At 44.2% G+C, this 24,096-nt stretch overlaps 7 protein-coding genes across 11 annotated transcripts in view; 4 read left to right on the forward strand and 3 right to left on the reverse strand.

The window, feature by feature from the left end:
* The window catches only part of LOC111594979 (phospholipid-transporting ATPase ID), a 39,562-nt gene extending 37,159 nt beyond the window's left edge, over positions 1–2,403 (reverse strand). For 4 of the 5 annotated variants that reach the window (XM_030225903.1, XM_030225897.1, XM_030225898.1 and 1 more), the window contains exon 1: positions 2,008–2,403. The gene's annotated coding sequence lies outside the window, so the exon portion shown is untranslated. The remainder of the gene's footprint in view (positions 1–2,007) is intronic. The other variant, XM_030225902.1, reaches the window with a different exon arrangement.
* Positions 2,404–3,946: 1,543 nt separating this feature from the next.
* Positions 3,947–6,102, forward strand: LOC111594983 (testis-expressed protein 10 homolog). Its single transcript, XM_023308483.2, has one exon. It carries the CDS (start codon positions 4,028–4,030, stop codon positions 5,981–5,983), a length of 1,956 nt encoding a protein of 651 aa, XP_023164251.2. The 5' UTR covers positions 3,947–4,027; the 3' UTR covers positions 5,984–6,102.
* A 157-nt stretch (positions 6,103–6,259) lies between these two features.
* On the reverse strand, positions 6,260–8,320 carry LOC111594985 (probable U3 small nucleolar RNA-associated protein 7). Its single transcript, XM_023308484.2, has 2 exons — positions 6,603–8,320; positions 6,260–6,538 (listed from the first exon to the last, which is right to left on the reverse strand). The coding sequence occupies exons 1-2, from the start codon at positions 8,253–8,255 to the stop codon at positions 6,365–6,367; spliced, it is 1,827 nt and encodes a 608-aa protein (XP_023164252.2). The 5' UTR covers positions 8,256–8,320; the 3' UTR covers positions 6,260–6,364.
* A 333-nt stretch (positions 8,321–8,653) lies between these two features.
* On the reverse strand, positions 8,654–15,097 carry LOC111594988. The gene is made up of 6 exons (XM_023308488.2): positions 14,961–15,097; positions 13,482–14,304; positions 13,138–13,408; positions 9,730–9,906; positions 9,242–9,386; positions 8,654–9,181 (listed from the first exon to the last, which is right to left on the reverse strand). Exons 2-6 carry the CDS (start codon positions 14,063–14,065, stop codon positions 8,802–8,804), a joined length of 1,557 nt encoding a protein of 518 aa, XP_023164256.1. The 5' UTR covers positions 14,066–14,304; positions 14,961–15,097; the 3' UTR covers positions 8,654–8,801.
* Positions 15,098–15,801: 704 nt separating this feature from the next.
* Positions 15,802–18,073, forward strand: LOC111594980 (zinc finger protein 182). Its single transcript, XM_023308480.2, has one exon. It carries the CDS (start codon positions 15,917–15,919, stop codon positions 17,867–17,869), a length of 1,953 nt encoding a protein of 650 aa, XP_023164248.2. The 5' UTR covers positions 15,802–15,916; the 3' UTR covers positions 17,870–18,073.
* A 386-nt stretch (positions 18,074–18,459) lies between these two features.
* On the forward strand, positions 18,460–21,189 carry LOC111594990 (dynein regulatory complex protein 1 homolog). The gene has a single exon (XM_023308490.2). The coding sequence runs from the start codon at positions 18,793–18,795 to the stop codon at positions 21,070–21,072; it is 2,280 nt and encodes a 759-aa protein (XP_023164258.1). The 5' UTR covers positions 18,460–18,792; the 3' UTR covers positions 21,073–21,189.
* A 1,195-nt stretch (positions 21,190–22,384) lies between these two features.
* Positions 22,385–23,751, forward strand: LOC111594991 (zinc finger protein 8). The gene has a single exon (XM_023308491.2). The coding sequence runs from the start codon at positions 22,765–22,767 to the stop codon at positions 23,710–23,712; it is 948 nt and encodes a 315-aa protein (XP_023164259.1). The 5' UTR covers positions 22,385–22,764; the 3' UTR covers positions 23,713–23,751.
* Positions 23,752–24,096: the final 345 nt, after the last annotated feature.

Genomic DNA, 24,096 nt, shown 5'->3' on the forward strand with positions numbered 1-24,096 from the left:
TCTTCGCTGTTACCGATAAAAACTCAGAACAAGACCAAAACCCAAGTAAAAGTCTAAAGAAAATATTGCACGCCCCAGCAAAAAAAGGCTTGCAAAGCTGAATCAAGCTCGTGTCTTCCAGTCTTTGTCACAGCTTCCCTCAAATGAACATAACAGCACACAAATAATACTAAGAAGCTACCTTAAACAGAAACTGCAATAAAATATTATTATAAGAGCATTATTATCGCGAGCAACTATGGCTGAAGCTGACACTTGCAACACGCAGGCAACACTCCGCGCCGAGAATGATGAAGCTCTAGACGGTAACATCAGCCTGGATCTCAAAAACAGCGAATCTGACCTATTCGAAATGCTGGATGATCTCGGATATTTCAGGAGCGCACAGTGTGTCTGGCAACCAAATCTAGAGAATCTAGAGATAAAAAGCGGAGAGAGCTGTTCCAGCACGCGGAGAGAAACCCAAAGAAAAGAAGCACTCAACAAACGACAAAACAAAATGGACTCCGCAATTGGAAACGGTCCTCCCTAAAGAGGGACGCAGCTACGTAGAGGTTCTGCGAAGCAAACAGTGCTCACGCCAACAAGACGAGAAGACAAACGTAAGAAGCACAAGGAAAGGGCGGAGAACAAATGCAGTCGAGGCTTGTAGGAAAACTAAAGACTCCCACCACGGCGATAGTTGAGATCCGATATCACGACTCACTCACAACAGTCAAAGGCGTCAGAGCCAGTGCGTAATATAGCCGTGGACAGTTAGAGCTGTTGCAGAGATGCTGCTTAAGTAACAACAAAATTGAGTTTGTTAGAGCCCAAGCTAGTCCAAAAAAGAGGAGGTCTTCTAGTCGGTAAAAACAATGGCATACAGTCCGACACTCCGGACAGAGTGACAACCTGACTGACTGCTATTAGCCGTTTCATTATTATTATGATGATTGCAGTCTTATTTTATCTTGAACTCTGCTGAGCAATCGTTCCCATATCAATTTACCAATGCTATAGTAGTTCGATTCTAGACAGCTTCACACTGCAAACTCTACAGTGTTAGCCAAGTCAGCCGAACAGCTAGAGTAGCTAGACTGTGCATACCGGATATACATGGTACAGCTTGCTATTGGATATACCTATGAGCACCTGCATTTCTTACACATTTCGTGGCACATTTATAATGGCAACAGCTTTTCCGAGACCAACAATCAAAGTGGCACTGGAAGCTGTGGAGCTGACTCATTTCCAGCTTTCAGCTGTGATCTCAAAGATATATATATATATTTATATATATGTATGCGTGTACTCAACTACACAAGTATATGTAAATCGCGAAGCGAGATTCTGTTTCGGTTTTCAGTGACATGCAAATTGGTCAGAGATCGAAGGGCAGCTCGAGTTGTCAATCAAGCGCATTGAGAATGAATCATAAGCGAAATCGAGTAAGTCGCTTTCCGTTAATGCTAGTGTGATTGTTATTCCAGGGGGTCGATTTTAATGAGAGATTATCAAACACAATTATAGATACATTTAGCTTGCAACATTTGTGGCACACAAAGCGAGACAGATTTCTTGATAAAATGCTAAAGCAAAAAACATGACTCTGCGCAATTGCCACAGGGAAACTACACACAGTGAGTGTATGTGTGTGTGTGTGCATTTACACATAGTATAACTTGAGATGTTTTGCTGTTGTCAACATAAAAGTCTTTGACAACTTAGAAAGATTCGGCTTGGCTTGCAACAAATTAGGTTGCCATGAGCAAAATTGCAGCAGCTTTTTCTAGCTAAATCTCTCTCTCTCCCTCTCTCTCTCTCTCTCTCTCTCTCTGTCTGTGTCTCTGTTTAATATGACAGTAAAAAGAGAAACGGAAATGAAACACACACACTCACATTCACACGCACTTGTTTTGCGCTTTTGGCGCCAATTTCATTGAACGTGTTCATAATGATAATGATGATGATGATGATAAAGAAGATGATGATAATGATTATTGGTAATTATGAAACAAAGCTTACCTGCCAGCACAGTAGAAACTAAATTCACACCGAAATACACTGCGAGAAAAGTTTGTATATAAGTTAAGTTTGTGTGTGTGCGATGCGAAGCTCGAAACGCCGACGCAAACGCCGGCTTTAAAGCTCTCCGATTGGTTGTTAGAGTTGTTGGCGTTGTTGTTGTTATTATTATTACTATTACAGCTGCAACTGTTGCATGCGTATGGCGCCGTTGTTATCACGTTGCTCGTTCTTCCTCTTTCTCTCTCTATCTATATGTTGATGCTGCTGAGCTTTGGTTGCTTTTTATTGTTGTTGTATTACAGAATAATTTGGCAAATCGGGTTTGCGGAACTGTTCTTTTATTTATTGTTTAAAAGCAACAGCAAATAAAGTCTGCTGCTTAAATATTAAACATTTAAACAACAGACTTGGGCACCACCGCAAAAAAAATAACAATTGTATAAAACAATAGACACATAAAACAACCAAAAAAAAACTAGTCGAAACGCACGCAACAGCAAAGTTAGAAAAGGGAGCAGCAGCAGAGGAAAGCGTCTTAGTGAATGAATTTGTTGGTCGTAGACAGCTACAAAGAAACTCTAACGACGAATTGAACGCTTTTTGCAGCGGCTCAACGACGCAGCCAGCCGTAAAGAAAAAAGCAAAGCACGACCGCGCAGGTTCAAACTTCGATTACAACTGATGCGGCGAATTGTCGCAGGCAGGCATCGGCTGTCGGGCAACGAGCGACTGCCGAAAGAAGAGCGCGCCAAAAACGAAGTGTACAGAGTTGCCAGCAATTACGACGCATCTTAACGGACCTAACGGGCGTTTGGATTTTTGTTTTTGTTTGTTTTGTTTTTAAGCTGTTGGCTTTTTGCTGGTTATGTTTGTCTTTTTAGTGGCAAGTGTCGGTGGCCGAAATCTGTGCAGCTTAAGCTGCCTGACGTGTCACTTTCCGTTATCAATATCATGTATGCAAAGCCTTCAAAACTTTCTCGTTGTGTCCTTGGTGAATGAGTAACGAGGAACCAACGCCTCTTTACAATTGCCCTTAGCCTTTGTGAAAATGTCCAGCTGTCAGCCCTGAAGACTGGGGTTTATTATTAAACACTCTGTCGATGAGCTAAATTACATAGCTCTCAATAATTGAAAATCGTTTGCATTTTATCAAAAATGCATCGAGCCAATGTCACCAAATGCCTAATGTGCCATCAACTATGATAAATGTGTGCAGCTGTCTCTTCACGTTAGCCTTTTGCACATTTAATGTGCATTAACCCAAACGCTTGAGCTAACTTTAACGCTAGCGGCAAAATACGTGCTCAGTGCACTTTTTAATTTATACTTGGAATGTGATTTGCTGACAAGATCTGTGGGCGTTATGCAATTATTAATGCACACACTTTGAACCCGTCCAGCATTCTGAGAAGATAGGCAACCAACTAAGTAACCAGTTCACCTTGAAGCGAAAACGGTCGTCGGATGAAATTATCACAGCTAAGCTCACATTTGGAATCGTTTTAAGCTAATTACAAAAATAAAACAAACGACAGAAGAACTTTAAAAAACACGCCCTGATTAATTGATTGACAAAGAGGTCGTAAAGCGCAAACAATTAGTGAGCTCACAGGATGTGCTAGGTAGACAACGATACATTATGTAATTGCCATCGCCTTTCAGAGTCGTTAAAGGCACGCCCTTCAATTAACAGAACTACTTAAATCTGATTAAACCAATTTCATAAGAGGTGCAGCAATTACAAGTGCAAAACTCAGTGTTATAAACCATACAAAGTCTTCGCAGGAAAATGACCAGCTCTATTTGCTGCATCTACTTTGCATTCTATAGACAAAGACAAATTCAAATTAAGCGCGCAAACTGCATTTTGGATGGCAATATCGAATAGATGGCAGCACTGTTTTAGTTCATTACAGCAGCTTTGACAAATATCGATAGGTCGAATATCTGATATTTTGTATCTCGCACCGTGTTGCAGAGCAGCACATGTCTCGATTCAAAATCTGAATTTATTAAAATGGGTGGACATCATAAGAAAAATCTACGTGCCGAAAAGGCAAAAGTGAAATTAAAAGGCGCCAAGCTACCCAAGGGACTCAATGTGACCAAAACTGACTTTAAGGTGCGCAAGATTGAAATACGCGCACAGCTTAAGGAATCCTTTCTATCAGCTAGTAACGGCCAGCGACAACTGAACCTGAAAGAAGCTCTATCCCGACTTAAACATCACAATCTTAAGTTTCGCACGGACGCTCTGCGCAATGTGCGCGATGCTGTTAAAGCTGGTCAGGCTGGTCATCTAATCGGTCATCTCAATGAGCTGCTGCAAGGCATTGCAGCTGGCGCTTTGGATATCGAGCAGGAGGTGCGACGTGAATCGTTCAAAACGCTCGATGTGCTGCTCGAGGGACTGCCCGTTGAGGCTGTTGTGCCCTTCTTTCACATCATTGCCGCCTATTTGCGCTGTGCCATGACGCACGTACAGCCATCCATACAGGAGGACTCACTACTTCTACTGGATGTGCTGCTACAGCGTGTTCCCTCGCGTCTGCTAGCCGAGCGCAGTGCAAGCACTATTATAAGCAACTTCATAGACATGATTTCACGTACGCGTCACGATACACAGCACACAAATCGACTGCTCACCGTGCGCCTGGGGCAGGGCCAGGGCCAGCAGACGACGATCAAGTGGCGCACCAAAGTGCTCCTCCGTCTACAACAAATTCTCAGTACGCTACTGCAACAGAATTGCCAAAGCGACAGCAGAGCCCGCACAGCGGCACGTGTCGTCCACTACGATGTCACAAAAGTGCAGCATTACAATGTGCTGCGTCCGCAGCTGGTAGACAATCGGGACTTGTACAGCATTCTTGGCGAGCGAGTGCGCAAGGCTGAGAACGAGCAGCTGCTCGGTTATGTGGAGCAGCTGATGCCGCTGCTTCATGACAACTGGATTGAGGTGCGTCCGCAACAGCAGCAACTAAACCAACTGCTCAATGGCGATGCGGCAGGCAGTCTACACGTGCTCTTAGATATCATGGCACAGTTGTGGCAGCTGGTGCTCCAATACGAGGCCACACAACAGGATAGTACACAAGAGCTAAGCGCCTGGATGCGGCAGACCTATGCAGCTAATTTTGTGCGGATCTTTCTGAAGGACAGCAACTATCCTTACCAACAAATGCCGCTGGCAGTCAATCAACAAAACAACAGCAAGAAAAAGGCCAAGATGACGCCAGCAGCTGGAGGAGAATTGTGCATTGCTCAAAACTTAACTTTGGTTCAACTCGTTTGTCACTTCTGGCCGCAGCCTGATGACGAGCAACGCGATGACTACGGCTGTCTGTTGCACTACATTAACCAATGTCTACGCCAGCTGTCCACACTGACAACGGATGAGCAGTTACGCCTGGTGGCCGCATTGCGGGCACTGCTCCTGGACAATGGTGCGGCGCTGCTGCAGCTTCAGGCCCATCAAATGGGCACGGCGATGCAAAACTGCATCGACGCTTATGTGGATCAACAGTATACAACGCGCGAAGGTGTCGCCACAAAGGTGTTGAACCTCTTATGCCTGATCGTGCAGCGCGTTGAGCTCTACAACGGCTACGGCGGCAAGGAGCAGTTTACCAAATTTCTTAGCTATCTGCCGCAGCTACTGCTCAAGCCCAGTGTAGCCGATGTCACCTTAACAGCGATGTCTACGCTTTGCCGCCAGCAAAACATCGTCTTCATGACGGCTCTCGTCGAGAGCGCAACCGATGTGTTTGCAAACATTGAAAGGCTGCTTGTGACGGGCGGTTCCAGCACAGAGGAGAGTCGCTTCGAAAACCAAAAGCGCATCTTGAATCTATTCTATCATGCGCGTAATTGTGGCAATGCCAGCAAACTGCAAGCAACACTCAAGAAAGTTGAAAGGAATTCACCCGAAAGTATCGCCAGCTACTTGAAGTCCATTTTCATCTATGAATAGAGCCAAAACAGCGTATATCCCAGACTGAAACTACTTAGCGCTAGATCAAGCTAGCATCTTGGCTATCAAGCCTTCACTTCTAGATGACTATATATATATACATATTGGGCATGTATATATGTAGATCCTAATCATTTTTTAGAATTTAATAATAAAATTTATAATATAATAAATTAAAAAAACAACCCAAAATGGTAACAAAACGTATTTGTTAAGCTTAACAAAGATATAAGTATACCTATATAAGCAGAATCATTCGCATATGTCTATAAAGATATTCAAAAGACTTTTTGTATTTCGAACTGTCTTAGTATTAGGAATTTGTTATTTAAATTTATAGCTAATCAAATTACTATATAAAAGCAACAACTAATATGTTATTCACTTTGTGGGCTTCTGTTTTTTCTGAGGTTTGGGCTTAAAGCGATCCAAAACGGAGCGTACAACCTTTGGCTTTATGAACTTTTCACCCGACGTCTGCTGTGCATTGTCGCCGTCACCGGCGTGACTGGCAATGATGTCCTTCTTGGCCTTGCGCACCTCCGAAATAAACTCCTGTTGAGTCACAAAAAATCATGTTAATGTCAGAGTTATAAAGGCATATTTCAAGTTGTCTCACCTTGCGCTTTAGATCCTTAACTATTTGCTTGTTACGTGCTGCTTTGGCGCTGCCGCCACGCCCCTTCATCTTATGGCGCGGATTCATATTAATGCGGGGTGGCTTCAAATGGAAGAGCTGCCGTTTGGCATCGACCTTCTCCTGGAGTGTGGGCGCATCTACTCCAGTTATTTCATGTGGATCCAGAGTTATCAACTCTGGCGGTATCTTCTCCAACAATGCATGCACTTCGTGCTCACGACGTTGTTGGCTCGTCTCCAATGGATTGTCCTCGAGCGCATCATAGTTAGGCTCACCGCAGCCTGGCACCAGCAGCGATTGGAAGCCATTTGCTGTTGAGATGCCCAGTACATCTTCATAGGGACAAAAGCGCATGCCATGAACGAACGCATCGCAACGCTGGCGCAAATAGGGTAGCTTGTTCCTACGGCCAGTGCCGCCACTTGTGAGCACATCCGTGTAGGTCTCCAAATACGTGCCTTGTGAGAGAGCCAGCATACCGCGCTGCGATACCTCGACCTCGTTGGCCGGCAGACGAAGGTTAAAGATGGCCAGCGGCTTATCGTTCAGTTGCCTGAGATCCCACACCTTAACAAGCCTATCCAAACCAGCGGTGACCAGATGCTCACCCTTCGGATCGACTGTCAGCGCTGTCATTGCTGTAGGATGGCAGAGCAGTTTGGCTAGAGGTTCGCGTACTTTTGGTGACCACATGGACACAACTCCCTTGCCGCCTCCAATGCAGAGGACACCGTTGGCTGGATTGTGACGCATATGTCGTATATCGCCCAGGCCCGTATTAAAGTTTCCCACCAGCTCACCAATCGAGACATCCAGCCAGGATGCATAGCCAGCACTATTGCCGGCTGCCAGCAGAAAATGATAGGGCAAAAAGTCCATTCGATTGACGCGCGTCAGTCGTTTGACGCAGTGCAGCTCGGTGCCCTTCTTGTCATAGAAGTAGACCCACTCCTTCTGTGCTACCGCGTACATGGTGGGCACATGAAGCCACTGCACATCGGCTACGGTCTCCATCACATTGAATTCACAGTGCAACTTCTTGGTTATCCAGTCAAAGGCGGCCACATGACCGCGTCGCCCACCCAGCAGCAAGTGTCGCCCGTTCTTTGTATAGCGCATGGTGTAGGGCCCAAAGTCGAGCTTAAGAGAAAAATGCTTCGCTGCCGATTGCAGATCCACATTGGCAGCAATCTCCGATTGACGATATTCCGCTGTGATTTCCCCCTCATCAGCCTCCAGCTTTCCAGGCGTCTCCTGCAGTAAAAGCTCTGTTCGTGCTGCCTGCTCTGTGGCATAGTCCAAGTAGATCTCCTTACGCTTCTGTTTCTCCTTAAAGTGGCGCGTTTTGACGCCACTCGAGTCGACGGCATCGCCACGTGAATATTTATCTAAAACTTCCTGTGGTATCTTTTGCTTCTTTGGTTTTTCAGTAACATTAGGACGTTTATTCTTGTGTAGAGCTTTATTTTTATCCTGCGACTGCATTCTGAGAAAATCACCTGTAAAACTTTTTTGATGTCTGCGTTTTGGTTTCGATGGATTAGCTTCTCCATCTTCGGTTTTGACGGTGATTGCAGCATCGAAGTAGCGGCCTGTCGGCTTCTTTCGCCCCTTTGGCGCCGTCTTTGTCATCTTGCGGTACCTTCTCTTATTATTCAACAAACAAAACACACACTCTTTCAAAGTGCGCCGCACAACACAACGTGCTCGTTTAGCTGGTCAGTGTTGTTGTTATCGCTATCGAAAAACCTATCGCTTACAGATGAAAACTGCCAACCTGTCAACGATAGTTGGCATAATCGAACAATAGAAGAAAACAAGCAATCGATAGTTTTTAAATTTAAATTTTTATTATAATTGCACTGTCAAAAAAAAGTATAGAAAATTAATATGATTGTAATTAAAGCTACAATTATTACAATGAAAACGCATCAAAATGCATTTTAGCATTTTTATGTAAGATGCTTTCAAGGCGCTTTCAACTAAATATATATATATATACGTATATATATTTATAGATATATGTGCCGCTATAAATTATTTTGGTATTTTCGTTGAGAATTCGTTAAACGAATTACATATTTGAGATTGAAGCCACATCAGTCTATAGAATTGTTTTACCAAAATACGCCCGAATCGAAACAAAAGTTACAAATGAATCTTAACATTTTCACGCACTCAATAGACGCGGCCATAGGGCAAAGTAGTTGGATAGTACGGCAAGGGCATCAAAAACTTGCCGCCAAAACGTGGGCCAGATTGGGCCGATTCGCTGCTGGAGGAGAACATCGATGTACATATTTCGGCACGATGCAGCCGACTGCTGCTGTTGTTCGATGTGCTGCCAGTCGCTGTGCCAGCGCCAGACAAACCCATGCCCAAGCCCAAGCATCGCCCTTGCTGGCGTCGACGCGTGCGAATCAGCGAAAAGATGGCCACAATGACAGCGACCAGAAAGATGGAGCCCAGTATGCAAAACGATATGGCCAACTTTGAGATGGACAGGCACAACGTGCCCTCGCCCACCAGCGGACGCACATGCGGCACATAATCCTCCACTGCAAGCAAATTTCATATGGATCAGTCCCAATGGAAATGCCGGTTAGAATAGCACTTACCACTCATATTGTAGCGGCGATCGTAGCGCAGACGATCCACTTCGATTTGCGGTGCTGTCACGGCCAATGAGTTGAACACCTCGATGCGCGCCAGGTGGTGATCGCCGTTCAGGTGCAGTTGCTGCTCGGCGAGGCGACAATTCAGCTGCGCCATGCGAACAAGTTAAAAGATTTCATTTCAGTTGACGTCGTGGACATTATTTTGGGCAATTGCTGCTGCCAGCCGCTGGTTCCTACTGCGTGCTGCAGTTCAGTGCATTTCAGTGCAATAACCACATTAATTACTGGCGCCTTACACACATTAAGTATACGCTCCGCTGCACACACAGCACAAGGAAAATCGTTAACAGCAACGGCAACAGCAGCAGCAGCAACACTTTCGTTTTCATTGCAATTAATTAAAATGCATTTGAAATGCCTTGTTTGTTGCTTTAGCTAATTTTGCATAGCTGTACAAATATCTATACACACATATATATAGTACTTACACTTGGGCACTTCCCCTTGCAGAGCTGCACGCCACAGCTCACGTGCAGTCGCTCGCGATCGGGAAACTTGAAGGCGGCAAATGTGGCCATAAACGTGCGCTCGACCAGATCTTCCTCATGCTGCTTGGACCAGCCCTCCTCAGCGGGCTTCAATCTTGTGTGCAATGCTGGCATTACCTATGTGTATATATATATATATATATATATGTATAAACAACATAAAATATTTCTGTTTCGGCTGTATGTTTTATTTTAAATGCTTGTTGCAATTGTAACTACAAAAAGCAACAATTTGTTCATAGTTTAACTACTATTTTTGGAGACACGTCGACGACCTTCTTTACTAAGCTCCAAAATTCATTTTAGCCTAAAGTCAAAGCTTAGGGTTTATTACTTTGTGGTTGTCGATGAGCTAAGCGAAGCTATTACGATTGATTTGATCGACTGTCAACGGAGCTTCAGAGAGGGTATTGGTTAGCTGCTGAGGCGGGCAAGTGGCATAACATAGATTTATGAGGTAGACTTTCGATGTGCCGTTAGCCTTAAAGTGAATTTAGATGAGCGAAAATAGTCGAAGCTAAAACTAAGCTGACTGAATTTTCTTACGACTTTATTGATTGTTAATTTTATTTGAATAATATTAAGATTTTGCCGTATTGAGCTTTAAGCTTTAGATGTCAGCAGTCTCTATGACAATGCAGCGACTTCGCAGAAAAACGCATCACAGAGAATTGCGTCTGCGTACGTTGACCTGGCCTTTAGGCTGGCTAGCTTTTCCATATATTCCGAAGCAATTGTCGAAATTGAAAGTACCATCCGAGAATTAGAAGTAAACGCTTAGATAATGGATAACTGTCAGCAAACTGAACCAGTTCTGATTGACCTCAGTTTAAGTGCGAGCTCTGTTTATGGCCGGTTATACAATTGTTAAGCTGTTGCTGACGACACGAACACACATCACTAGCCACGACAGTGACACCCTCCCCCCCCCCCCCCTCACACACTCTCTTTCTCCCTCTTTCTCTGAGACGTGCATTATTTGGTTACTTCCGTTGCGAACAACGGTAACAAAAGCCATAAGCCAAGTTCACGGACAGCAACAATGCTCTACAGTGCTCTCTATGTAAGCGTGTGTTTATTAGCCATATTGCAGCATATACAGAGGCCAGTATATGTGTGTGTGTGTCTCGACGTGTGTCTGAAATTACAGACTCATGTGATTTACGTATTGCCATTGTTGTTGCCTTGCCACTTGTACTTGCAGCACACTCTAACACACACACACACACGTTTAGACGCCGCTATCTCATTTCAATTTAGATACCTCAAGCACGTGGGCTCCCTCGTGCATGTGTCTGTATGAGAGAAACTTGAAACAATTACAATAATAAACAAACAAATAAATAATCTGCTTGCAACGGAAGTTCAAATGAGTTCAAACATGAATCTATTAAGCTCGCTGCAGGACAAACATCTGTTCGCATATTGAGATGTCTTATATTATCAGAAAGACGACTGTTATATAAATGTAATGAAAGCAACAACAACAACAACGACTGCTCACAGGACTAGCGCTGCCAGCATTATCAGAAATATAAAAGTCAGAATAGCTTTGCCAAAAATAGGCATAGCTGCACATTTCAATGTCTTATGCTATCACTGAGCCAACAACAACAACAGCTGCTCACAAGCCTGACATTGCCTAGACACGAATAGAAGAGTTTCAATCACTTTTCAACTTGCCTGCATGGCTGTATAAGACAGTCACTCACAGGAGTGGCGATGCCAGCTTAGCACATAAATAGAAGAGTTTATATTGCCGTTGAAGTCGCTCAATGCTGAGTACTTTATCAGGTCTTATACCAAATGAATGAGGCTACTTGCAGGACTGGCGTTGCCAGACTGAAATGGAAATAGTAAAAGGAGAGTTTTAGCCTGATACCAACAGATCGAGAACTGATTGTTTTCTAGTGTGTGACATAAAACTAAATTATTATGACTATAATTAATGGCTGTCATTAAAAATAGTTAGTAATTCAGCTGTTGCTTATCAGGAATATATATTTGCGTACTCCTCAGTGCGTGGCTATATATATGACTACTGCAGCGTATAACAGTTGTTTTTCACGATGTTCAACCCTAAGAACGAAACAAAGCTGACTCTTAAAATAACAATTAACAAGAAACTAAGCCTTGACAATGAGCTACTAGTCCGAACTTTCATTCTTACTAATTTGCAAAACACTTTTAGGCCAAATGCAGTCTTGCTGTGAGTCAACCTGCATGCACACACTCACACACACACATATTTTGTAGGTCAGATTCTGATCAGAAACTGTTCTATTTCACTTTTTAGCAAAGCTTTGCTCGACCTAGAAGCCATTTGTGAGCCAAATAAATAATCCAAGCTAGAGATGGGCGAGTGCATAAATTATTTGTGCACACACATACACACACGGACGTATATAAAAGCAAAAAAAAACTAAATGTGAAAGAAAATGAAAATGTGCTGAAACGGAAGACAACCAACGAACGCATAGCTAAGAGTCAACGGGGCAGGCAAGCCAGGTGGGGCAGGTGGGTGACTGATGTTTTTAGCATTGTGATGGAACAATAAAACAAACATAAAATGCAAATGTTTTTTTGTTGGCTTTGCCCCTGTCCGTTAAAATAAAAATAAAAATAAAAATTAAGCCGTGAGATTTTTCTTGCCAGCACCTCACACAATGGCCAACAGCAGCAGCAGCAATGGCAGAGATGGCAGTGGCAGAAGATTTGTTTGACCCATTTAATGGCATGACATGTGCACAAAGCTGCGACGACTCTGCCGCCGACGCCGATGCCGACGCCGACGTCAACGTCGACAATCAAATGCAAATGGTTTTAGCTTTGGCATTGCTATTGCCACTGCCCAGGCTGAAGCCGTGTCAAAAAAGATATATATACACGTATATATCTACCACTGTTGGCTAATTGTTGTGACCTCCTAATTTACTCAAGAAGAACTGAAGAACTGTTTTGTGGGCAGAAGCAGTTGCTTGCTTAATGGCCGCTAAGCTGCTTGGCTGGGCAAGCGCAAACGCAAACGCAAACGCAAACTGTTCTAACGATGCGCGCGTAATTATGTCTAACAGTTTACATTTTTGACTAGCTGCTGCCGACGTCGACGCTGACGTCGGTGTGCTGTAATAACCGTTATAATTAATGATACACAGCACCAAGCGCAATTGCACAACACTGGCAACGCCAGTCTAATCAGAAACAGTAAAGCTTCAAATCACTTTCGCAGAAATGAAAGTTAGCCAATCGAATCGATGGGCAACAGAAATTAATCGCACACACAAAATAAGCAAAATAAACAAAATAAACAAAAGATTTAAAATTATGATTAATTAATTGTCGTCTCACCTGCTCGTCTATGGGACAGCCGCGAGCGTCGAGCAGCTGCTGCGTAGACTCACCCAAGCCATCTAGAGCAGCGCAGTCGACGACGCGTACACCGATCGTGCCCGGCACTATGGCGCGCACGGTTAAGGTGGTGGCCATGCCCACTTCCACGGAGCCCGAACCATTCGGACCGCCCAGCTCCAGCCAAATGCGCACCCGTGGCGTGTCCATGAAGTGCGTCGGTGCTGCTGCCGCAGACGCAACAACGGCCAAGGCGCGCATACGTGCATTGCTGCAAAACGAATAGAGATGAGAAGTTCGGAATGTAATTTCCCTGAGGTCTATCTATAGCAATGCCTGCCTACCGATCTCTGCCGTGCAGCGGCAGCGGCATACCCATAGCCTTCGCGGGCAGCTGACAGCGTATGGTGCGCAGAATGTCCGTGCTCTGGCGTAGTTTCTGCTCCGTCTGGAGCATGATCCGTACTGAATACTCCATGCCGCCGTCTGGCAGCGGCTCGGCGCGCACGCCACAGCCCGAGGTGGGCAAACGCAAGGCTATGTGGGTGGCATCCTGACCGCGCGAGCGACACTCCAGTGGAAAGTCCTTGGCGTAGAGCAGGCCCCGGAATGCACGGTTCAATGTTAGCTGCATCTCCAGCAGCTCGCGCGTGCAGTTCACCTGCAATGTCTGGATTTGCATAGAAGTGGCGGCAGCGCCGTCAGCTGAAGTGGCGGCTGCAGCAGCGACAGGTGTTGTGGCTGCTAAAAGAAACACGCCCAGTGCGATTGCCGTTCTGGTTGCCCAACCAGCATGACACACAAAATGCACTTGTCGATGCATCTGCCAGATAAGAGAGGAAAGCAACTGTGGCTCTGGCTCTGACTCTGGCTGTGGCTGTGGCTGTTGCTGCGGCTGCGGCTGCGGCTGGCGACGCCGCAAGAACATGTTTCCGATTTTCCAATTTCCCGTTGCGCCCGACGCGGGCAACTGCAACTGCAACCGCAAATTATGCCACTTGGTGGCGTTTGCCACTTGCCGCTTGCCGTTTGCCGTTTGCCGTTGGCCAAACACACAACACCTGTAGTTGCACCTGCCGGCTGATAGTTACTGTCTGCTAGTCGCTTCTTCTAATTGGCCCCGTCGCAAAAATCGAGTCGACCGACCTGGCGATCAGGCCTGAGCAACTGAAAATGAAAATTTCTATGCATTACAAAGACAGCAGAAAATTAAGGCCAGCGCACACGACTGAGGAGAGATGGCCAACTGTGGCCAATTGGCCAATTCGTAAGTGGGTCAAGTTTGCATTCAAATCAAATCGAATCAAACCAAATAATATGCCAAGCGATTGCAGCAGCCACAAAATAAATACGTTCAAATAGGCAAATAGGCAAATAAAAGCTTAAATCAACATCAACATCAACATCAACATTAACTTTGCGTAATGCTATTTGATTTCAGTTGTTCATCTTGCTTGTTATTGTTGTTGTTGTCGCTTTGTTTATTTATTTATTAGCCATATTATGTTGCCCCTGTTGCTGCTGCTGTTATTGTAATCTTCACAATTAACTAGCCAAGTTTGAAAGTAAAAAAAGATATTTTTGGTAAAAGGTCTAAAAGCCCTTCGCTTCACCTTGACCAACACAGAAACACACACACACACAACAATAATACTAAACTATATTTAATAACATATTTCTTATGCATATCCTTTTTGTGGCCACTTCACACTTTTCACTCTAAATCTCCCTTTTGAAGATGTGCATTTAAATTATATTTTATCAAGGCATTTTAAGCATATTTTGGCACAGCAAAAAAATTAATAAATATAAATTATGCTTACACAATTTCACGACAATTACAAAATGTTTCTATGAGCGCAGCACAAAAACCGCAAACTTAATAAAAACAAAACTATTTAGGTAACGGCAACTATGCATTCGCGCGCTTCACACGATAAAAAAGATACGTAAACAAAAACAAAACAAAATACACGGATGGCAGCAGCAGCAGCTACTAAGCTCGGGCACAAGCGCACGCTACCAAGTGTGCAAATCAAATAAGCCCCAAGCGCCAACGAAATGCAGTGTGTGTGAAGTTGGGAGGCTAAGAAGTTGGCTAACCGCAAAGTGAAGATAAAGCTCTAAAAAAGAAGTCGTAACCGTTGTCGGTACGCAAGCGCCGTACTTGGGCGCCAACAATTGATATCGATTGTTAAGTGTTGAGAGCTGCCAATTTGCGTCAAATTCGTCGATAATGCTTGAAAATATATCGATTAGATCGGTACCAAGAAAATATTTTTTCTTCAACTTTTTTTCCTTCAGCTCTATTGCAAGTATTATTATATTATATGTAGCGCTCAATATATTGACCATTAATTTATATATATATATATAAATTAATATATATATATATGTATATTATATAAATATATATAAATATATATATATATATATATATATATATATATATATATATATATATATATATATATTTATATATAATATACATATATATATATATATATATATATTTTTTTTTTTTGTTTTCTTGTTGTCTTATTAAAAAGAAGAATTCAAATAAATCAGTGGTTACTCTTATGCGATAGCTGCTAGTAAGTATCGTATGACAAATTTAAATAACAATCTCCCGGCCTCCACAACTAATCGACATATGTCACACCAGCATTTTTTCATCACTAATCACAAATGCCACACGATAAATACAAGCAAAGCGGCTAAATAAATTAATAGACGACAAAAATATAAAAATAAAAATAAAAATTGGAATTACAGTCCGATGAGCCTTAACATCGACATGTCAGAAATTATTGAATTCGTAATGCCCTCGAAATCGGAATACTCTGAACAGAATAATGACGGTGGCGGTGGTGGTGGTGGCGGCGACGACGACGATGCTGATGCCGATGGCAATAATCACTATGTGGTCCTGGATTCTGTGGATGTGGGAAGAGACTTCAAAAATGAGGAATTTTTGTTGGTTAACGATGATGGCACCGAAGGCCAATTGCTAATTGACAATGCGCATTTGCGTCAACAGCTGGTCAATTGTACAGATCTCCTACGCGTGCCAAAAGATGAACAATTCGACAATGTGCAGTATATGGGGGAGGAACAGCTACCGGAAGATCTAGATGATCTGGTCGAAGAGGAGGAGGAGGAAAATGATGGACCGATGCCAGTCGAGGAGCAATTCGAACATTATGAACAATACCAAGACGATGTCTACGTTCAGGATCAGCAGAACTTCGACTGGAGCTACGTACAGACACTCTCACCCATATCAGAATCAATGGCAATTGAGCTGGAGTCCACAACCACAACGACGACGACAACAACTACAGCACTGTCATCAGCTCCGAGCCGTAATAAATCGAAGTCAAATTCACAGAGCTTGGTTCGCAACAATTTGGTAGTTGGCAGCGACGCCTTTGAGAAAATAAGAGATGTAGTAGATGTACAGGAGATCGAGGAGCCAGTACCATTGGCTAAGCCTAGTGAAAAGATGCTGGATCTGTTCAAGGGACCCCGCCGATACATGCTATTCGATGAGCTAATTGCCACCATCGTAGACTTTGATGAAGATGGCACCCCCATTGTTGAGTTCTCTATGATTGGTAGTGTGCACGATGAGAAGCTGCCGGTGGAGTGTGGCATCTGTCCCGATGTCATGCACAAGTCCAAGCTGTCCAAACACCAAAAGACGCACATGGTACCTGGCACCAATCGCTACGCCTGCATCTACTGCACTGAAACCTATCGAGATTGCAAATACTTAGCCGGCCATGCCCGGCGTCACATGGGTATCAGACCCTATGTCTGCGAGCCCTGTAAGCTATATTTTTCCACCAAGCAGGATCTGCACGTCCACAACCAGCGACGACATCTGAAGAAGGAGCACATTTGCGAGATGTGCGGCAAGACTTTCGCACAGAACACCCAATTGAAACGCCATCGTGAGGCGACACATGAGAAGAAGCGACGATTTAAGTGCGAACACTGCCAGAAGGCCTACTATAAGAATTTCTCGCTGCAGGAGCACATTCGCAACGTGCACATGGGCAAGCGGCGGATGCTCAAGTGCCCCTTTTGTGGCATGCAATGCCGAGATGCTCACAAGATGGCGCGACATCGTAAGGAGATGCATCTGAATCAGGATACATATGTGTGTCATCTCTGCCAGGAGGAGTTCACCGATATCAACTACTTCGACGCGCACAAACGTTCCATACAGTGCCGGAGCAATACCCGTCGACTCGTCAACGAGGTTGAGGGTCGCACAACAAACGAGGATGGCGACGGTTTGGACGATTGCAATGAGCTGGTGGGCATGCTGGAGGAGGAATACGACGAGGACGCTGGTTTGCTTGTTGAATCAACAGAGGCTAACGGTATGGATGGCGTCATTGGCGATGCCGAGGAAGATCAGACACGCGACGATGAAGCCATCTACGAAACGGTCAACGGCAACTTCCTACACGACGAGGTGGACGATGAGCAGCCGTATGCACAGCAATACGATCAAAGCAGCTACGACGATGATGGTTTACTGGTTGAGCAAGTGGCCGACGATGAAGAGGATCGCTCTGAGGAACTTCTGAACGACGATGAAGAGTATCTAGATCCAGCTCTCGATCATCAAGCTCAACAGCAGCACCAGCAACAGGTTGGCCACGAATATAACGAAGACGAGTTAATTTATGAAATCACATTGGAGACTGAGGATAACTGAGCCTGAGCTAGCCAGTCAGTCAGGCAGCCAGGCCCATTCCCCTTCCCTCCTCCCCGAGTCCAATCCTTGGCAGAACATATTGTAAATAGAGAGAAAAATAGACACATACATACGGATCTTTGCGTGTGTGTGTGTATGTGTGTGTGTGTGTACTTTAAACAATTCCACAACCATGATTGTGTATTATGATCCAATAAAGCGCATTTGCTTGCTAGTTTTTCAAAAATTTAAAACAGATTTGCAATGGGGCAAAATGGGCGAAAAAGATTGCCAAACAAAACAAAGGCAAATGCAACTCAGGGCACGCAGAGCTGTATTTGTTACAGCCATCAGCCTCGATTGTGACTGTCGATTGCCGTTGGTGCAGTAGGTGCTGCTGCTGGTATTTCGCATTTGCTGTTAGATTATGTATTGCAAATAAAGAAATGCGCACGTACATACATATGTACGGACAATATGTAAATATGTAATACATTGGGATGTTATCAACCTTCATTCATATTTGGTATTTGGGCGTGTTCGAGTGAGCGAGACAGCGTGTGCCGACATCTGTTCCCATTCTAATTGGTATCGAAACAATGGTCACCCTAATTACAATCACTGGTAGCGACTGGCATCGAACGTACGCAAGGCGAACGCAAGAAACATTTAAATAAATTTTGTAATTTACACTAAAGTGTTTTAAATACACACATTCGGATATGTATATAAAACTGCATAAGCCTCGAAAACAACTCGTTGGGAATAACAATGGCGTTACATGGCAACAATATCGATCAAGCCCGAATCGTAGCAGCCCAAGCTGTCCCCAGCAACAATTCAGGTTTCAGAACTCTCGCTTGAAATACAATTAAAATTTGTTTTTCGAACAGCAGCAGCAGCAGCAGCAGCAACATCTACAAATAAATATATATACCTAGAATATGGATAACGATAACAAAGATGACGAGGATGTTGAACCGGAAAATGCGAACACGGAATTGGATGGCGATGCGGAGAGCGAGGATGAGCCGGAAGCGGAGCCGGAAGATGAACCCGTTGAGGTGGACAGCTGGCAATCCTTTCAGGCGCATATCGATTCACTTGTGGTCAATGAAAAATGCGACAAGCCGATCCGCTTACTGGATGAACGTAGGCAAACTATTGTGCAGCGCGTCCGGCAGATCCAGCGGGATACGCCGAAAGGATTTTCGGAACGAGCAATGAGCCAAATGAGCAAAATCGATCAACAGCTGGAGCTATCGAGCACACGGCTGGGCCAACTAGTGCGCTTTGGCAACGAGCTAGTAACCAATATACGCGTAGCAAACGAGCGACGTGAGTTAAATCGTCGCGTTTTCGAGACGACACAACAGAGGGATATGAAGAGGATGTTGGATGGTGAGAATATTGAGGCAATGGCCAAGTTTGACAATATCAAAGCACGCTGGACCGAACTGAATGAGATTAACGAGCCGATGCTGCTTTGGGATCAGATTGAGGAACAAAAGAAGCGTATTGCTGCGATCATGGATCGTAAGGATCAGATGATAGCATCCTGCCAGCAGGAAATCGATCGCATGAACGCGAAGTACGAATTCGATAGACAACGCCAAGCTGCAGATCTCTGCTGCCTGGTCGAACGCATCGACAATCAAGTGGAGACACTCAAGGAGTCCTACAAATATCATCTGGAAATGCTTCGCCATACTGTTGAGGATGAGCGTCACACCTTCTCGTTGACAGCTGATGAGAAGTGGCGCACTTTCTTCAATGCTCTGAATACTAACTTCGAGGAGAAATCGAAGCTGGTGCGCGTGCGCGAACAATTCTATTCGTTGCAGCTGCAATTGCTGCAGGACTCGCAGGATGAACTAACAAAACAGACGCGCGTGCGTCTGGAGAAGGAATGCGAACGCCTCGAACTCGAACTGCGACGCACACGTGACAACGTGCTAATGAACTCTGAAAAACTGGACTACAACTATCAAGTGCTGCAGCGGCGCAACGACGAGAACACAATCATAACTAATCAACAGAAGCGCCGAGTAGCGCGTCTCTACGAGACGGTTGCACGCACTAGGCGCAACTATAAGCAGGTCTTCCACAGCGGTCGTCGTACCATCATGAAGCTAACCACCGAGATCCAACAGCTTCACGGAAGCATCAGCGAAATGGAGGCCAAGGCCATGCATACGCGCAACATTAATCGGGAGAAGTTTAATCGTGTATGGAACATCAACTACGAGGAAATCACCGGACTGCTGGCACGCATCTTTGAGATCGATCGCATACTGCACGAGCAGCAGCTGGTGATGCCATGGAAGAGACCCAACATACACATTGAGAACATTAATAAGCCAGTGGAGAAGCGTGTTAACAATGCCATGGATCGGATTGAGCGTCGCTTTGGCAAGCTGCCCAAACAATACGGAGGTTCTGGTTATACCGCCTCCGAAGACGAGGAGAAGCATCGCGGACCAATGCAGGAACTGCCGCCCGAAACGGCACGTCTCATGCGTAACATACTGCGCAAGCTGGCCGATCGCGGTGGCTTTCTCATCGAAGAACGTTTGCTAAAGATACTTAAGCCCTATTCGGAAAAGGAACAGACAATGGTCCGCATAGATAATATATTTGCGGCATTGCGTATTCGCAATTTAGATCATGTGCTAGAGCTGACCAAGGTTTTTGAACCGTATACATACTGTCCCACCTGTCAGCCAGCGGGTCTTAGTCCAATGAAATGTGCAGAGGTGTTTTTGAAAGACCAGAGAGAGTCGCGTTCACTCAAGCTGGGTGATGTCAACAATCCAGATCAGGCATTGCTAAAGGGCAAAAACGATGGCAAAACTTTTCTGGTCAAGGGCCATGTTAATAAGGAGACTTGCTCGAATCATTATCTTGTTATGGAACCAGCGCTTGTGCTGCACGCCATGAATGTATTTACGAAGCAGAAGCATAAACAAATCTACGGAAGCTCCTCGGAAAGCAGCCTGGAAACAGAGCTGATTCAGTTCAATGATAAGGAAATTCAAGCTTTTTGGCGACAATTCACCAACATCTTTCCTGACTCAAAGACCCATCTGTGGAAGACGCTAGAGCACGGACTCAATCACTATGTGGAGGTACTTAAGATGCGTGTCCAGTACGATGCCGAGGTGGTCTTCCTGCGTCGCCAGAACCGGGAGTTGCGCCATCTGCTGCAAAAGTTTACAGTGTAGCCGCAATTCCTATTGATATCGCATCTACCCATTAATATGATCATTTAACCGTTTACTCTTTTTGCCAGAACGGCCATAAAATTCAGTTGTATGAAAAATCAAAACCAGTCTTTTCAAAGAGAACCATTTATATGTCATGTGAGCCTGGCAAACTCTTATGATGTTGCCATACTCTTTCTTAGGTAGTTAGCTACTACTCACAGCTGCCTCTCAAATGTATGCAACTTCTCTCCAAATATGTGTAACTGTTCACTGACATGAGAGCAGTAGAAAAAGCTCTCTCGATTAAGTAAGGACAACAATTTAAGCGATCTCTCGATCGCACTTAAGCTTAAGCGCTGCTAGCTGCCATGCTCGTGGAGAGCGTGAATAGAAATAAGAAAGTGGAGTAAATACGAAAGTAGGTGTTCATTAGTGAGAGGGAGAGGGAGAGAGAGCGAGAGAGATAGAGATAGAGATGTGTAAATGTTACACATATATTGCTTTCTCGCTTTAGATCGTGCTGCAGCTTGGCCTTTGCTTACCAACTTTGCAGCCGGTTGTACTGCGCGCAGCCCTAATTGTTGTGCTTGGGGGGTTGGATGGACAACTTCAATGTCACCTTTACTCTCCAACTGCTACACTGTACACCAGAAAACATCTGACATATCGCAAGTGAGGTCGCTTAAGTCTAGTTTTGGGCAAAGTTCAGGCTGAAATTATGGAAAATATTTATCCTTTTTCTGTTTTTTATACGCAAAATAAAACGTTTTAAATCGATATAAAAAAGGTTTCGTTTCCTAAATTGCTTTAGATTGATATACTTTAATAATTATTACAAATGCATAAACAAATATATATATATATATATATATATATATATATATATATATATATATATATATATATGTATATATATGTATATATACTTGGCTATGTTAAATCTAAAAATTGCATTTTTAATTCAAATTATGTAAAACATAAAAAGACGATCAACTCATTTAGCCTAATGTCGAGGTCAACAAATGCTTTCCGATCGCAATGTTCAAGTTATTGCTACAAGACCATGACTAATTGCCTAATAAGTATAGAGACACACTCGCCTATGCTCATGTGTGAGTGTGATTGTGTGTATGTGTGCTTGTATTTACATATGTATGTCGATATTATCCGTGTTCAAAGTTCTGTTGCATAGTGTTATCTGCGACCGTGAGACGTGCACATGTCGATAAAGTTCTGTTTAGTCGGAGGAGGCGGGGGAGCCGTAGACCGAAGACCTGTATTACCAATATTTTTATATGTGTACAATGTATGTATTTGCACAGTTATTCATAAAATTGTATAGTAGTGGCCAGGTGCGACAGCTCGGCCCAGGTAGTCCGGATTGGTTCAAAGTGCGCGGCAGCAACTAAATGTTTAAAGTGCAAACGGAATACAACAATAATTGCATTTATAGCCCGCCTCTTTATTTTTGTTTTATTGCTTTGCTGGGAGCAATTCGATAAAAATTAAATAATATAAAGAAAAGAAGTGACAACCGGAGCCGACACGACGCTAGTGTCCAAGTACAAGCGGCAATAGGTTGTACTTTGTTTTTTTCATTTATTATAGTCGAAACAGTTAAACGTAATCTTATCGGGTCTAAAGACATAACGTAATAGGAAGCGACGCTCGACAGGTCGAGCAGCTCACTGGCCAACCCACTTGGTAAACATGCGACAGCCGGAGCAGCAGTTAGACCGGGAGCTAGAACCAGATGACAGCTATGATTCCTGCCTGACCGAAGATGTGCAGCTGTTTGAGCAGCTGGACGATCTGGAAGCCAGCAGCGAGCTGTTGCTTTTACCGTCGACAGCTGATCTGGACCTTCTGCAACTGGTTAGTGGAGCAAGTGATGCTACATCGCGTCCAACTCTCACGCACTGCAGCTCTGTGCAGACGCACACGCAGGCGCAGCCGATTAAACCGAAATCGAAACGCGCCACGCCCACCAAGCGGCAGGCGAACATTTGTGATCTGTGTGGACGCAGCTTCAGCGATGGCTATGGCCTGCGCATACACCGAATGACGCACACGGACGAGCGGCCGCATGTGTGCGAGGTGTGCGGCAAAGGATTCCGGCAATTAAACAAGCTCCGCATCCACTCCGTTACGCACACGGACAAGCGGCCTTATGAGTGCGATATATGCGGCAAGGGATTTCGCTTTGCCAACTATTTGGCCGTGCATCGGCGATTGCATACGGGTGAGAAGCCCTACAGCTGCAGCGCGTCTAGCTGCAGCCTATCCTTTCATTCCATACATGCGCGACGCATGCACATGAAGCTGCAGCATTCCAGCAGCAGCGGCAGTAAAGAGACGGACGATCAGACAGAGGACGATCAGGTTGACTCAACAGCATCGCTAAGCTTCACTTGCCCCATTTGCGGACGCGTCCTAACGGACCAGTGCTATTTGAACACGCATCTGAAACGCCATTATAATCAGCGTGACTTCGCCTGCCTGCATCCTGGCTGTGGCAAACGCTTCTTTAGCTCCTCGGAGCTAAATCACCATCAGATTGCGCACACGCGACTTCGTCCATTTCGATGTTCGCTGTGCGGCTCATGCTTTTTGCGCAAATCGAATTACAAGCAACACATGAAGATTCACTGCGATTGAATATGTTTTAAAATATATGTAAGGTTTATTTAAATATACGATTTATACATAGAATTGTTTGTTTTGTTTGAATGGTTTCGTTTTTGTTTGCATTTGTTCTGTTTTAAAAGTATGTATGTATGTATTTATATCTTTATCTTCTTGCATGTGTGTAGTATATATATATATATATATATTCTTTCTTTTTTTCTTAATATGTATTGGTAATTGGTTGCTCGCCTTTTTTGCATTTGCGCATATTGGTTACTCAGTTTTTCAGTTACAGTTTCAGCGTCAGTTGACTTTTATTTTTGTTTTTCTATTACTTCTCATATGTTTTTGTCTTAGTTGATCTTAAATATAACATTTGTTTTAGCAAAAATATGCACACACACATTTACATAT

This window comes from Drosophila hydei, unplaced genomic scaffold (genome assembly GCF_003285905.1).
Source record: "Drosophila hydei strain 15085-1641.00,03,60 unplaced genomic scaffold, DhydRS2 tig00008148-arrow-arrow-pilon, whole genome shotgun sequence".
Classification (NCBI taxonomy): Eukaryota; Metazoa; Arthropoda; class Insecta; order Diptera; family Drosophilidae; genus Drosophila; species Drosophila hydei.